The following is a 15166-nucleotide window of genomic DNA, read 5'->3' as shown; positions in this document are numbered from 1 at the left end:
TAAGGAAAGAACATTCTTCAACAAAAGGTGCTAGAACAATTGAATAACTGTATGCTAAAAAACAGCTTTTGTCTCATACATAATATTATATATAAAAAGTTTAGTTGAAATGGTTCACAGACCTAAACATAAGATCAAAAACTATAAAACTTCTGAAGAAAACATAAAAACCACCTGTCTGGCCTTGGGTTAAGCAAAGATTCCTTAGGATAGGACCCAAAAGACATGAACCATAAGAGAAAAAATAAGTAAATTGGACTGCCTCAAGATTAAAAAAACTTTGCTCTTATAAGATGAGACTGTTAGAAAATAAAAATACAAGCCAAGCCTGAAAAAATATTTTCAAAACACATATCTGATAAAGGATCTGCATCCAGAATATTTAATAAATGTTTACAAGATAAATAACCCAGTTTAAAAAAATGGGTAAAGGATTCAAACAAATACTTCACTAAGAAGATACGTGAATGGCCCATAAGCATGAAAAGATGTTCAAATCACTATTCAGTAGTGAAAGAAATATTAAAAACATCATGAGATTCGTCTTAACTCCCACTAGGATGGCTAAGATTAAAAAGACTGACAATACCAAGTGTTAGGGAGGTTACTGGGAAACTGGAACCCTCAAACGTTGCTGGGAGAGCAGAATGGTACAGTCATTTTGGGAAACAGTGTCACAATTTTTTTATAATGTTAAAAATACACTTAGCATACAACTCAAAAATCCCACTCTTAGCTATTTCCCCAAGAGAAATACTACCTGTCCACAGAAAGACTTGTACATTCACAGTAGCATTGTACAAAACAACCAAGTAATGGAAACAACTCAAAAGTCCATCAGCTGGTGAATATATAAATAGATAAGTTGTAGTATTCCACACAATGGAATAATACTCAGCAACAGAAAGGAAAAAACTGACTTTCAAAACAGCATGGAAGAATCTCAAAGGCGTTATGCTAAACGAAAGAGAAAGGTATATACATCACAGGATTCCGCTTAGATGAAATTCTGGAAAAGGTAAACTATAGTGAAAGAAAGTAGACAGTGGTTCCTTGGGGCTGGGGTGAGGGGGAAGGGACTGATTAGAAGGGGACACTAGAGCGCTTTCTGTGGTGAAGAAAATGTTCCATATCTCAGTTGTGATGGTTCATGACTGTGTATATATATTTGTTATAGTCACTGAACAACTAACTGTTCACTTAAAATCAATGTGTATAAATTATACCTTTAAGCGGATTAAAAATTAAGCTGTACATCAAAATACAAAAAGGCATTTTCTCACTTGCAAGCAATAATTATGAAATAATCTCTTAGTTTGGGTACATAATTTTTTCCTATCTGTAGGATGATCATCTTAGTAAGCACATACATTAAGAGACCACAATCAAGTTTTTCCTCTGGAAATCATGTTCTCCACAATACTTACCAAGAGTAGTGAGTCCCTCGGAGATAGATGTGAGAACATACAGCAGTACAGGAGGCTCTAAGTTGGTGATGAAGCTCATGTGGTCCTGGGTGAGACACTCCAGGAGTGGATAGTAAGACTGGCTCAGTTTCCGATATTGCTAAAACACAGAGATACCAAGTGTCAAGCCACTGGGAAGCAAAAGACATGTTAAGGGCTAGTGGAAACTGCCATTTATAATATTAGAAAATATAAACCTACCTAAATATAAATATATAAAATAAATACATGGAACAAATGACAAACACATGATTCTCAATTCGGTATTTAAGGGGGTTCTAATAGGAATCTCTTGATCTCTAGAAATCCTAATTTGAAGATATAGCACAGAAAGTATCCTCAATTTTACCTTACATGGATAACACTTAAATGCAAATAAAATTCTGTAGTATGGAATTTAGAAGACTGAATTCTTCCTCAAAAAAAAAAAAAAGTTAGAGAGGGAGGGAGCCAAACCATTAGAGACTCTTAAACATTGAGAATAAACTGAGGGTTGATGGGGGGTGGGAGGGAGGGTAAAGTGGGTGATCGGGACTGAGGAGGGCACCCGTTGGGATGAACACTAGGTGTTGTATGGAAACTAATTTAACAATAAATTTCATATGAAAAAAAAACAACTAAAAATAGAGTTACCCTATGATCCAGCAATTGCACTATACGGTATTTACCCAAAGGATACAAAGATACAGATTGGAAGGGGTACATGCACTTCAATGTTTATAGAAGCATTATCAACAATAGCAAAACTATGGAGAGAGCCCAAATGTCCACTGACTGATGAATGGATAAAGATGTGGTACGGAGACACACACACACACACACACACACACACACACACACACACACAGGAATATTATTCAGTCATCAAAAAGAGTAAGAGCTTGCCAATTGCAACGGCGTAGATGGAGCTAGAATGTATCATGCTAAGTGAAATAAGTCCATCAGAGAAAGACAAATACCATAGGATTTCACTCATATGTGGAATTTAAGAAACGAAGCAGATAAATCTATGGGAAGTGGAGGAAAAAGACAAGGGAGGGAAACAAACCACAAGAGAGACAGAAAAAACTGAGGGTTGATGGAGGGAGGTGGGTGGGGGGGATGGGTTAAATGGGTGATGGGTATTAAGGAGGGCATTTGTAGTGATGAGCACTGGCTGTTGTATGTAAGTGATGAATCACTGAATTCTACTCCTGAAACCAATACTGCACTTCATGTTAACTGAAATTTAAATTGAAAAAAAAAAAAAAGACAATTATTTTCTGGATGGAGATATTGTAACTCTGAACAGTTATTACTAGCGGTAAGGCAGCCTTTTTTTTTTTTTTTAACACAAAGCTTTTGCTGTTATAATAGGATTTGGCATCATGGTCTGTTGTACTTACAGAGTGCCTTTCCATCTAATTAAATCATAATTTGGTCAATGGCTTAATATTTGCTATATACTATGAGCAAAAGATAAGTGCATGAGAAAGATCCCTGGAAAACTTCAAATGAAACTCAAGCCAATACCAAAGAAGCACAACACTCATAAGAGAAATAAACCAGAGTAGTATTTATTAAAGTGAGATTAAGGCCGCCTCCATGAGGTCACATGGGGTGCTTGCTAAAAATGCAGTTTCCTGATCCCCACTCCAGACTCACTAAATGAAAAGCTCTGGAATGAGGTCCTAAAACATGCATTTTACATACATAAAGGGAATCCTATGCATCCTCAATTTTGAGAATTAGTGAATTAGAGATTTGATTGCCTGTTAGAAAAAAGATGAGAGAAATTCCTGGAGCTACAATCAGTTTTTTTGGTGGACCTCAACTATAGTGAAGTGTCTTCTCAGTGAGGTGTCTGTTAATGCATGGTTGATCTGAGTCAAGTTTCTAGTCTGTAATTTCTGTCACACAGGCAGCCTTCAATGAGCATTCTGTTCTACTACTGAGGCTTAACCACTTTAGCTGGAGATGTGGTTCCATAAAGACTTAGAACAGTGGAAGAGGGTGCCACTAGCCCATTCTTGTCCAGGATGACTCAGGCTGACCAAAGGCCCCCTAGATCTTAGCTGCAACTTTGGCAGGGAGCAGGTGGTAAAGCCTGAACTACACCTGAGCATGAATTTGGCTGTTATTGAAGTAATTACTGCAGCCACATTGGGCATATATTAGCTTTTGTGCAATCAAGCAGAGATGTTTAAAAAAAAGTGTGATAATGACACAGCTCAGTGGAGGAGCCTGGAAATTTAAATTTCCAACAAGCACCCTAGGTGATTCTGATGGGCCTCAAAGTTTGAAAACCACTGACATAGATCATAGAAACTAGACGGTAGAGTTGAAAAGGGACCTGGAGATCACTTTGTTTAATTTACTCATTTTAAAGGTGAGGAAATTAAAGCCTGGAGAAATAGAGAAGGTGATTTATTCAAGGTAAATGACTAGTGAGTGGCAGAGTTGAGACTATGCACCCACACGCTCAACTTTGATTTCAGCACTCCTTCCGCCACACCAGAATTTTCATGCAAAGGAAAGCCAAACAGTAGGGGAAGTAGAGGGCATAGGAGGAGGAAGGAAGAAGGAAGGAGAAGATCCTGCAGCCGATCCTGCATTTCTGCTCCAAGAGACAGACCTGTTTTGAATTATGAGTATAGTTGTAAGCAATCAGTTGAAATTGCTGATGACATTTTCTCTAGATGCAGAACCTGGAGCACTCTGGAGGACCGATCCATCAGACGGTGGTAGCTGCAGTTTTCAAAACTGCACATTTAATTATAGAAACACAGCCACTATAGTTGTTCAAATTCTGCGAGTTAAATCAAGATGCTGTCCTAAAACATAACAATGTTCTGGTGCTATTCTAACTCCCTGGGCTTCACTGTAACCATTCCAAGCCTGTGGTGGTGTTACTTCACATTTCACACAAAGACTCCCGTGATGCACGATTGCTTACTAGCAAGTCACTGTGGGACACTGACAGCAGCATTTTGACAAAGGCCTGGAGTACATTGTCAAAATGGTTGTCCCCATACAACTTGAAGACGCCAAAGCTGACATAATTTCCACACAAGGCAGATTTCAGAGCTGAATAGCAGATGGAGATGCCCTTGAGTTTCATTGGATAAATCTGATCTTTTGAGAGGCTCCCAAGGGACAGGATCTGATTACCTGTTTTAGGGTAAAAGCAGACAGAGAAAGTGATATAAGTAGATGTAATTCAAGGCACATTATTTAACATTTTCACTTCACCGCTAATGTTCACCTCCTCCTAGCATTGTTCCAAGAATTACACCATCCGTGTAACGAAAAATGCAAATATTTAAGGCAGTTTACCTGGGAAACACAAACGGCCCAAGGAAAACCAATCAAGGGTACTGGCAAAGTTTTATGTTTTTATCTAGGTGGTGATTATACGAATATGCAGGTAGATATGGAAAAATTCATTGAGTTGCACTCTTAAGATTAGTTCACTTTACATATTTTAATATATGTGTTATCTCCTCTTCAACAAGACATTAGAAACGTAGGAGTAAACAACCAACTAAGTCAAGAGAAAAAGCCTAGGCTGAGATATAAGTTACGCTAAATTCTGGGATGAAGTTCCAGCAGTTTTACATGAATTTGATCTTGAGTTACTTCACTTTTAGGAGCCTCGCAGGTTTGGTATATGAATTAAATGAAATAAGACGCACAAGAAATCCTCGGCACAGTACATAACAAATGTTACTTCCTTTTTCCTTCCGTCATTTTTCAGAAGATCTCAAGAGATGATTTTTAAAACTGTACTTAAATTCTATGTTGTCCATCAAAAGATAAAGAAATGTTTATATAATCACCTTAAAAATTTTAATACCGGTTAGCATTTATAACCAACAATTTGTTTCTGAAATGTGTGCTAGTAAGGCATGTTTTTAGGCAATACCCAAGAATGCCTTTAAAAAAACTATAAAGTCCTACATGTTTCTTAGCTCTGTGTTTTCCTATTTAAGTGAGTACTGCTAAAATTGAAACTAAATTCAACTTACAAAATGTAGAGGTGCATTGTTGTGGCTTTGTACTGTGCCAATTTGGCTACACAAGAACTAACTTTCCCAGAATGCATTTCCCTTTATGGTTGTGGGCTAGAATTGGGCAAGAGAGAAATTTGTGTGAGATTTGTAAGGTGGAAGTGAAGTAGCAGCCACGCTTTTGTGAAGGTCACTGTGACCAGAGTGAGAAAAAACAGTAGAAATGCCGCTGGGTTTCAGTTTGTCCGTGTTCTTTCCTCCTCTGTGTCTAGAACCACCAGTCCTGCTGACGAATGACTCCAAGCCCATCACCAACTACTCTGCAGCAGACTTCCAGGCTGGCAGCTATGCAAAGGCAGCCGTTCTCCATTGACTTCTACCCTACACCAGTTCCCTCTGACCCCACATCCTTTCATGGTTCCATTCTAGCAGCTGGAAGTGACACTTCCAGCTGCTAGAATTCCCTGCAAGCTCCAACTTGTCCACCCAGGCCATTGTTTCAGGAGGGCTGATTAGTGGTTTTTCTTCTGAATTTTCAATTCCCCCCTTTGACCTATTTTCCCATCTTTGCCCAAGACTGTACAAAGTCTGATTCATAAAACAAGTTCCCTGTTCTGTCAGTGTCATAGTGCTTGTTTTTTCCGTTTGAATCCTGACTGATATGTATATTACAGTAACCACGTGTGTACTGTAAGAGGGGTGAGACAGACCCTGGAATTTACTCCACACCAAATCCCGTACCCTCTCTCATGACCTCATCCTAATTTAGAGAGTAAGTTCCATAAAGATTCAACTCAATATGACAGCATTTACTTAACAGCTATTATGTGTGAGGTGCTGGGATAAACAAAGGAAATAAAATCTCTATTCTGAAGAAGTTCAGTCTGGTGGGAGAAATAGATTTATAAATCAATGATTTCATACAATGTGACAAACACAGAGAGATTGGGTTAAAATGTTAGGGGAACAGAAGAAGAGACTGACTCTGCTTGGCCAGGAGGTCAGTGGGGAAAGGCTTCACAGAATAGGCTATTTCTCAAGGATCAAGCCCGGTTTTCCAGGAAGACTTGGAGGGGGAGGAGTGTGTGCTAGGTAGATTATGCGCACAGGTATGGAGGTCCGCAAAAGCAGGATGCTGCAGGAGAAGACAGTTCTCAACCACTGCCTTTTTACCTTTGCCTCAAATTCAGTATAAACCAAGGTAGACATTCCCCTGTCCTCTCTGTCCTCGGAAAAGGAAAGCACTGCTTACATGTGATGAAAGGAGCTAGGATAATCTGGGGGTTATGTGTGGACTACACATTTTGGGTTTGTTGGAAAGGCCCAGGTCAACGGGAGAAAACTGGATCATCTTTTGGGGTCTTTTTATGCTCATGTCCTTATGGGAGAAGTAAAGGTCTTATATTCTACAGCAAAGATGGAATGGGCAGACCAAGAACAGTGATGGTACAAAAATTTTGATTTAGAGATTGGATAACCTATCATCAAGAAGGATTACTTATTTAGAATCACAACTTTCATCTCTGTGTTGAAGTTGCAACCTAAAATACATGTCTTTTGGCCTGTGTCAGACACATCTGTGTTAATTTATTTTAATTAAACAAGTTAATTAGTGTAGCCTTGTGACCTTTGAAAAGGAGAACGAGTAATACTTTTGAAATAGAAAGTTGTACCTCACTGTGCTCAGGTACCTCAGCATTCCATGGTGGCTATGAAAGACTCTGGAAGAGAAGGCTTGGCCAAGTCATTTACTCACTCCGACTCAGCTTTATTCAGTATGTGTCACTGAACAGTACTTACTGAAATTGGATTGCACCCCCCCTCCCCAAAACAAGCTTAAAATGCCATAATTGGGGGCAGGGGAATGAGATACCGTACATTCTTAACGTTAGGCCTGGGAGAGAGGGGTATGGAGGCTCCTCTGGGGCTCCGGACAAGAATGCTGGGAATTGATGGATAACCTGGCCGAGGGCAATAGTGGGGGGAACTTCCAGTGGGAGGCACAGGTGCCACAGCACTGCCATTCTTACTCTTGTGCATGCTGCAGCAGGAAATCTCACGAAATGATAAGGGGAAAAAAAAAACCTGAACAATAAGCACAGAGGACTCCAGATACTGGTAATTCAGCTTATCATTTGCTTATATTAATTGCTTGGGTTCTCTTTTCTTAACCTCTATTCTCTGTCCCTTTTGGAGAAACCTTTTTGTTTTTGTTTTGGGGTTAGCTTCCAGCACTCAGAAGTACCCTTCTGGACAATCCTCAAGATCTAGATTCAGAGAAGGATATACATTAAAAAACGCAAAATCTCCACTTCTGTTTACCTGAGATCTACTTTCAGGTCTTTTTTTTTTTTTTTTTTTTTTTTTAACTCTTCTTCCTTCTGAGACCCCACCTCTTCCCTGAGTGACTGACTCTATAATGTCTCCTTCAAAACAGGCTTCCTACACCCAAAGAAGAGTGATCTTCTTTCACAGGTCTCCGGTGGAGAACTATATAAAAGACAGTATTCTAACAGAAGACAGAAATACAGTGCATAAGGGAGTAATGAACCGGGTGGGCTTCTGACTCATACTGATTGGGGTTGAAGCCTACCTCTTTCCTTACTACCTCGGTGTCTGAGCAGATTGTTAATCTCTGTAAGTCAGTTTCCTCATTTATAAAATAAGGATAATTAAAGTACGTAAAACACACAGGCTCTTATGTGGAGTAAAGGAGACAGCATATGTAAAGCGCTTACCATAGTAACTGGCACAGCGCTCGCTCAGTAAATGTAAATATGACAATGCATACTCCTGTGGGTTCATTTCTTTCTCAAGTCTAGTAGCCTGTAAGTTCACACATGGGGGGCTATGGCCGGGAAAAGAGGGGGAGCTGAAGCTGGCTGTGTAGCATAATACACTTCCTTCTAATATGCGATTCAAAGTAAGGTCAATGCTATGTCTTGGAATATCTTCCCTCTGTTCCTTCAATAGAGAATTGGCTGTATGGGGTCACAGTGTGGTTCTTTGCTCTATAGTCTACCAGTTCGCTGTGTCCTCAGAAGAATACTTAAAAAAAGAACGCTGAGGGGATAAAATACTATAGTAGTATCTTGTACCAGGAAGAACCGTTAGTACGAACAATGTTATTTCCTGGCTTATAAAGCAATCCCTTACATTGATTTACGTTTTCTTTTTCCCTCTTAATCTCTAAAATTTTAAGGTGATATTTAGCTGACAGCTCTATAGGTTGAATGTCTTCATTCATCATCAGAACAGTTATGGGAAGAGAACCACAAGCTTGCCGACATTCCTTTACTTTAGGTCACTCAACCTACTCTGTCTTTCGAGGCCCCTGGACATAAATGGTTTGGGACAGAATTGAAGCTATGAAGAGTGGAAAGGAATATAGTATTTCCGTTTCAGATTGAAAGAGATTAAACAATGCAGTGTTGATGAGGGGGCAGGAAAATAAGCAAGTTGTTGGGAACATAAATTAGTGTAATCATTCTAGAGGGCAATTTGGTCATATTTATTAAAAATATAAAAAATGTGTAAATCCACTTCTGGACACATATTCTAATTCTAAAAGTTCATTACAATATCTACCTATCTACCAGCATCTGCAGTTACACTGTCTCCTGTAAAAGCCAACCCTCCAATATGTTCAACATATGCCATCTCCTCTTATGTGCTTAAGGACAAAGCACCAATAAATTTCTCCTTTTTCTCGTATGCAATCTTGTTTCCCTATTAGATCAACTCATTGAAATACAGGCTATGCTATTATATCTTCCATTTTAAAACAAAAAACAAAAAACACCTTCTCTTGGCCCTACCTCTCTGCTAGATAGTACTCCCCTTTGTAATAAAACTCTTCCAAAGAACTGTTTTCATTGTCTTCGTCTCCTTTCATTCTTTCTCTTTTTTTAAAAAAAAATATTTATTTTGAGAGAGAGAAAGGGAGAGAGCGAGAGTGAGCGGGTGAGAAGCAGAGAGAGGGAGACAGAGAATCCCAAGAAGGCTCTGTGTGAGTCCAATGCGGGGCTTGAATCCACGAACCATGAGATCATGATCTGAACCGAAATCAAGAGTAGGACGCGTAACTGACTGAGCCACGCAGGCACCCCTCCTCTCATTCTCTTTTATGCCCACTCCACTGAGAACGCTCTTTTTCAAGGTTCCCAATGACCGCCTTGTTGCTAAATGTAATGGTTAACTCTTAGTCCTTATCTTACTTGATTCACTGCCAGCTTTTGACACAGTTAACTACCTCTTCTTCCTTGTCTTCCAAGGCACATACCCCGATCTTCTCTTCAGTTCTTGCTCCTTCTCACTTTCCTTTGCTGGTTGCTCCTCTTCTCCTTTACCCCTGACACTGAAGTGCCCCAGGACTCAAACCTAAGTCTTCTAGATGCATATTCACCCATCACCTAGGGGATTTTACCTTGGTTTTACAGCTTTAAATACCATCTAAGAGTCAATGACTTCCACATTTTTTCTCTAGATCAGACCTAACTTCCAAACCTCAGACTCAGATAGCCAAGTCTATATTCAATATTCCTACTGGGATATCTAATTAACATCTCAAACTGAACAGGACCAAAATGGAACTTTTGATCCCTTTCACATGCATCTCAGTTAATGGTGACTTCATCCTTCCAGTTGTTCATGCCAAAATTCCTTGACTACATTATTTCTCTCATGCCATATTTCCAATCCATCAAGAAATCTGATTTGCTTTACCTTCAAAGTATATCCAGAATCGAACTATTTCTCACCACTCCCACTATCACCTTGGTCAAAGCCAGTAGCAAATGTTATTCATCTGCTCAAAACATTCTAAAGTCCCTCTATTTCACTTGAGCTAAAGTCCTGATTGCTGTCTACAAGAATGACACTATATGACATTACTCTTGTTATAACTTTCCCTTTTGTTTACTTTGCTCCAGCTACTAATCTCTTTGCTGCTCTGCAGACATGCCAGATACACTGGTGCCTCAGGACCCTAAAACTTGGTCTTCTCTCAGCCTGGAATACTCTGCCCAGAGATATTCACATGACTAACTCCCTCATTTACTGCAAGTCTTTGCTCAAATGTCACCTTTACTTAAGTTACTACAACACCTTTCCCAATCCCTAGTACTTCTATTGTTCCTTCTCCTGAATTTCTCTTTCTTTTTTTAAAATTCCAGTTATTAACATGCTAAATAATGCCTTTTTCAGTTTTGCTCACTGATGTATCCAAAGAGTCAATAACAGTGCCTGCTGTTCCCAGGGTACATTTGTTGAACAAATGAAGCTCATGAAACTGCATGTCAAAGTTGCTTACTGAAACAAAGTATGTAACGGTGAAAAATTATATGTGTATAAAAAAATTACATTTATCAAAAGGTGAATGATTAAATAAATTATAATATGACCACAAATATGGTAAGGGCACCTGGCTAGCTCATTCGAGAGAGCATACGACTCTTGATCTTGAGGTTTTGAGTTCAAGCCTTACGTTGGGTGTAGAGATTACTTAAATAAACTTAAAAATCACTTAAAGCACACACTAAACTGATAATGACGGTTATCTTTGAATGATGAGATAATCAGGATTTTCACTTTCTATTCTCTATAGCAATTCTGAAATTCTGCAGTTTGCTAACAGAGCATGCTACTTTTTATATTTATATAATTTTGTAAAAGCAGCTACTGTCTGCTTGAAATGCCCTCTTCAAACTTCTGGGCCCTATTCTATTCCTTTAAAAAACTGTCCCTTGGGATGCCTGGGTGGCTCAGTTGGTAAAGCAATTGACTCTTGGTTTCGGCTCAGGTCATGATCTCGTGGTTGGTGAGTTTGAGCTCTGCATCAGGCTCCATGCTGACAGTGAGGAGCCTGCATTGGATTCACTCTCTTTCTCTGCCCCTCCCCTGCCCATGCTCGCTCTCTTTCTCTCTCTCTCTCTTAAAATAAATAAACTTAAAAAAAAGTTCTTCCTTGTTTGACTCCTCAGTTTGAGTTAGAAACTTCTGGGCTACCATAGCACTCTGTATGCTTCTCAAGTATAAAAGTGAGCGCAGTGCATCATAAGTCTTCATTTACTTGACTGAATCCCCTGAAGAACTCAAGTTCCTCAAGAGAAGAATCAGTAAGATTCTTTTTTGTGTGTCTTATTTCTTATCCTATCCATTGTAACTCTCACAATATCAGACACATAGTAAATGCTCAGTAACTGTCAGCTGCATGGATGAAAGAATCCACTGAACCCTAAGCGACTGGTTGGACATCACTCTTCCTTATTTAATAGCTTATGTAGTATTATTTGCTTGTTTGCAAAAGGGGGCACGTCTGGTATGTGTGGATCTACTGTGGAACATGTTCCCCAAGGTCTTGCTTTTGTAAGCCACCTGATCCTGGTGCTGGTATCCTCAAGGTGTCGGTCATTCTATCATGAGCTTTACTTTAATACTACTTTGACACTCTATGTCCCCATCCAAGTTTCCAGTAAGATCTAAGGCCACATACATGGTTCCTGGATAGTTTGTTTTCCAGAACTGTTATTTCCTGGAGACATTTATTAAGACTTTAGTTATCTCAGGACCAATGCGTTCTTCAGCTTTTCTTTGGTAATCAAACATAAATATATAATCATAATCCTTCGTTCTCACAATGCTTCTAATAGCACATGCCAGTAATTTTCAAGCTTTTTTACAAAAAACCCCACAAGTGGTCAAAAAAGTGACTCACTTTTACAAACAAATCTGGTGCAACTATACAGCAGGGTGGTTCTGGTCAAAGTGGCAGTAGGGTGTCCTCCTCCCTGCTATCTGGAGGCCCACTATGGTCCTTTCCAGATCTCCAGGGCTCTGCAAAAGCCAGTTAGAAAACCATGGTCTGTTTTCTAGGTCACGATAAATAACAGTGGCTTGTACATTGCTTTACCAATCCAATTTAAGCATGTGATTAAGTCATACCTTAAATGCACCTGGAGCACATACTGCTTTAAAGAGCCCTGATGTAAATTCTTACATATAGTGAATACTCATGGCTGTTCCATCCATTTTTAAAGTTTAGATTTTCACACACTGAACTTTCTTAAATCAGGTATCCAAGGAGGGAATAAAAGCAGTTCTGTTTTGCCTAGTCTTATGAAAATTATCACGATTTCTCCCTTCTGTGCACTCTTCAACCAATAGATGTCACTAAAGATACCAGGACCCAGGGGCTAAAGGAAGAAAAGATTAGACAAATGGAAATTGAGCATAAAAAACATCCAGTTCTTAAAACTGAGAAGTAGGTTTCCAAAGTAATAACATTTATTACACTGCATGCAACATTTTAACCAAAAATTCAAGAAAAAAATTTCCTTTATTAAGTTGCTCAGGCTGAATGGATCACAGCACTAAGTTTTGAAATACACGTTCTTGAAGCAATTTAAAACTCATTAGAAATAATAGGCTTGGGCTAGTAGAAAATGTGGTAAAATTTAATCCTCATCCAAATGTTACCTGGGCTGTACAAACAGGAAATTGTTTTGTGCTACTGTGGCTAACCTCATTGCTGACCCTGAGCTGTAACGGCGAGAGCAGCTGAGAGCTGAAGCAAAATTAAAAACTTACATCAAAGTATATCATGACAGAATGTAGATAAATAAAACAGCATATCAAAAGTATTATTTTTCTGCCAGTCTCACTGAGCAGCGAGGTAGACGTGTTCCACAAAATATGCAACAAATCAGTGCATGTGGGAAAGAGTCCTCCCCACTCTACACGGCCCCGATCACTGACTACCCAAATACTGCCCATGAGAGGTGAGCAGAGAAGAAACCCAGCGAGGGATGGGGACAGAAGGGATCGCAGAATGTTCTGGCCTCTTTCTTCCGAGGGCTTCCCTTCCCTTCTGCTTGGCTTACCAAAAAAATAAACACTGCTGCTCTTCTGTGCCCTCCCACTCTTTCCCTCACCTTCCAACCTCCTGGATGGCAGACCACATGATCACCCTCCATGAGCATATTAAAGACTCCAGAGGTAAAAGAAGGGGCAACAAGGCATTACAGAGGGTGAAGACAGATCAAATCAGTTTGGCTGATGGGGGGGGGGGGGGGACAGCACGGGAATCAGGGAAGGGTGATAAACATGTTTCTATTATTCTATGCAAAGTGCACGTGTCCAAGTCACTGCTGACTTGAAGTTGAAGGACATTTTGCCACTGAGCCTTTGATTTCCCTTAAGTTTTAGGACAGAAATCACCATACGTTAAAGAACAGTGCTTCATCATAAATATTCAAGGACAATCTTCCTGTGGCAGCTCCCAAGTGGCAATAAGGAATATGGAGAGACTATCGTTTGAATTTATATAGACTTTGAATGAAATTCCAATTCAGCGACTTACTAGCTATGCAATATTTGGCAAGTTTCTTAATCTCTATGAGCTTCAATTTCTTCATAATAGTGTTCACAGAAGCTAACTGGTCTAAGAGCTTTCTATGCACAACTGAACTGAATCCTCATAACCACCTTATGAAGTAGGTGTTCTTTTCTCTGTTTAACAAGAAACTGAAGCAAGAAAGGCTAAGCAACTTAGCCAAGGCCAAATGAGTAGTGAGTGGCCGATAACACTACTACCTTGAGGATCTGATAGGCTAATGTATGATAAATGGTCTAGTATAGGAATAGCCACATAATAGCTGATTAAAAAATAAAAGCTACCTTATTATTATTTCAAGCCAAGGTGCAATACCTTACTTTAATCCCTTAGTTTCTCTTTAGAGTAAGAAAGCTTACTAGCTTTCCTTCTCAAGAATGCTTTGAAGGTTTTTTTTCCCTCTTTACTCCTTTTCTTCTTTTCTCTTTTCTTCATCTTGTTTCTTGTCTTCCTTCCCTTTCTCTACCTCTGTCTCCTCCTCCTCTTCTTCTTCCTCCAATGTGATCCTCACTTAGTTAACTTCCTCAGCTTTTGTTACAATGCCTTTCTTTGCTTATGTCAAACAACTGGACAGAGGACTAGGTAGCTTTTGAAGCCTACAGATTTGGCATTGTTCTGAGATTCTTTTTGGTGTCACTTGGCTGGACATATATTCTGCTCTAGGGGTCCAGTAACACTGGCGGAGAAAGCACTGCTCTGATTGGTCCTACCACAATAGTGAGTAAGTCCCAAAGGAAAAATTACACACAGTGAAAGAAACTGGAGTGAGAAAAAGCAGAAGGAAAATACAACTGTGATTGGTAACAGAAATCTAACATGTGTAGAGTTAAAGCTCTATCAACTACTAAGAAATTCTTACATATACATACATTGTTCCATATGAGAAATATTATTTTCTTTTAAAAAGTGAGGAAATAGGGGGCGCCTGGGTAGCTCAGTCAGTTGAGTGTCCGACTTTGGCTCAGGTCACGATCTTGTGGTTTGTGAGTTCGAGCCCTACGTTGGGCTCTGTGCTGACAGCTCGGAGCCTGGAATCCGCTTTGGATTCTCTGTATCCTTCTCTCTCTCTGCCCCTCCCCTGCTCATGCTCTGGCTCCCTCTCAAAAATAAGTAAACATTAAAAAAATAAAGTGAGTAAATGGAAGCTAAGCACTTATTACAGGCAGAAGGAAGCAGGACAGCGTGGTCCAAGCAGGAGCTGAACAAAAAAGTGATGTGGTCAGTGAACCCCTGTCCAAAGAAGGCTGGTTCTATGAGTATAAGAGAATGGCTCTGGATTAAGGAGACACATGTTGGTTAAATGTCTATTCCATGTCATA

General features: G+C 39.5%; 1 protein-coding gene across 3 annotated transcripts in view; it reads right to left on the bottom strand.

The window, feature by feature from the left end:
* Positions 1-15166, bottom strand: part of RANBP17 (RAN binding protein 17) — a 340310-nt gene that overhangs the window by 40505 nt on the left and 284639 nt on the right. For all 3 annotated transcript variants that reach the window (XM_086714573.1, XM_025923706.2, XM_086714706.1), the window contains 2 exons: positions 4402-4616; positions 1428-1566 (listed from right to left, as the gene is read on the bottom strand). In XM_086714573.1, the coding sequence (XP_086570699.1) occupies positions 1428-1566; positions 4402-4616 (354 nt within the window). The remainder of the gene's footprint in view (positions 1-1427; positions 1567-4401; positions 4617-15166) is intronic.

This window comes from Puma concolor, chromosome A1 (genome assembly GCF_028749965.1).
Source record: "Puma concolor isolate L17-30 chromosome A1, mPumCon1.1.hap2, whole genome shotgun sequence".
NCBI lineage: Eukaryota > Metazoa > Chordata > Mammalia > Carnivora > Felidae > Puma > Puma concolor.
Note: the sequence above shows the minus strand (reverse complement) of the source record. Positions and strands in the feature narration are given on the sequence as shown.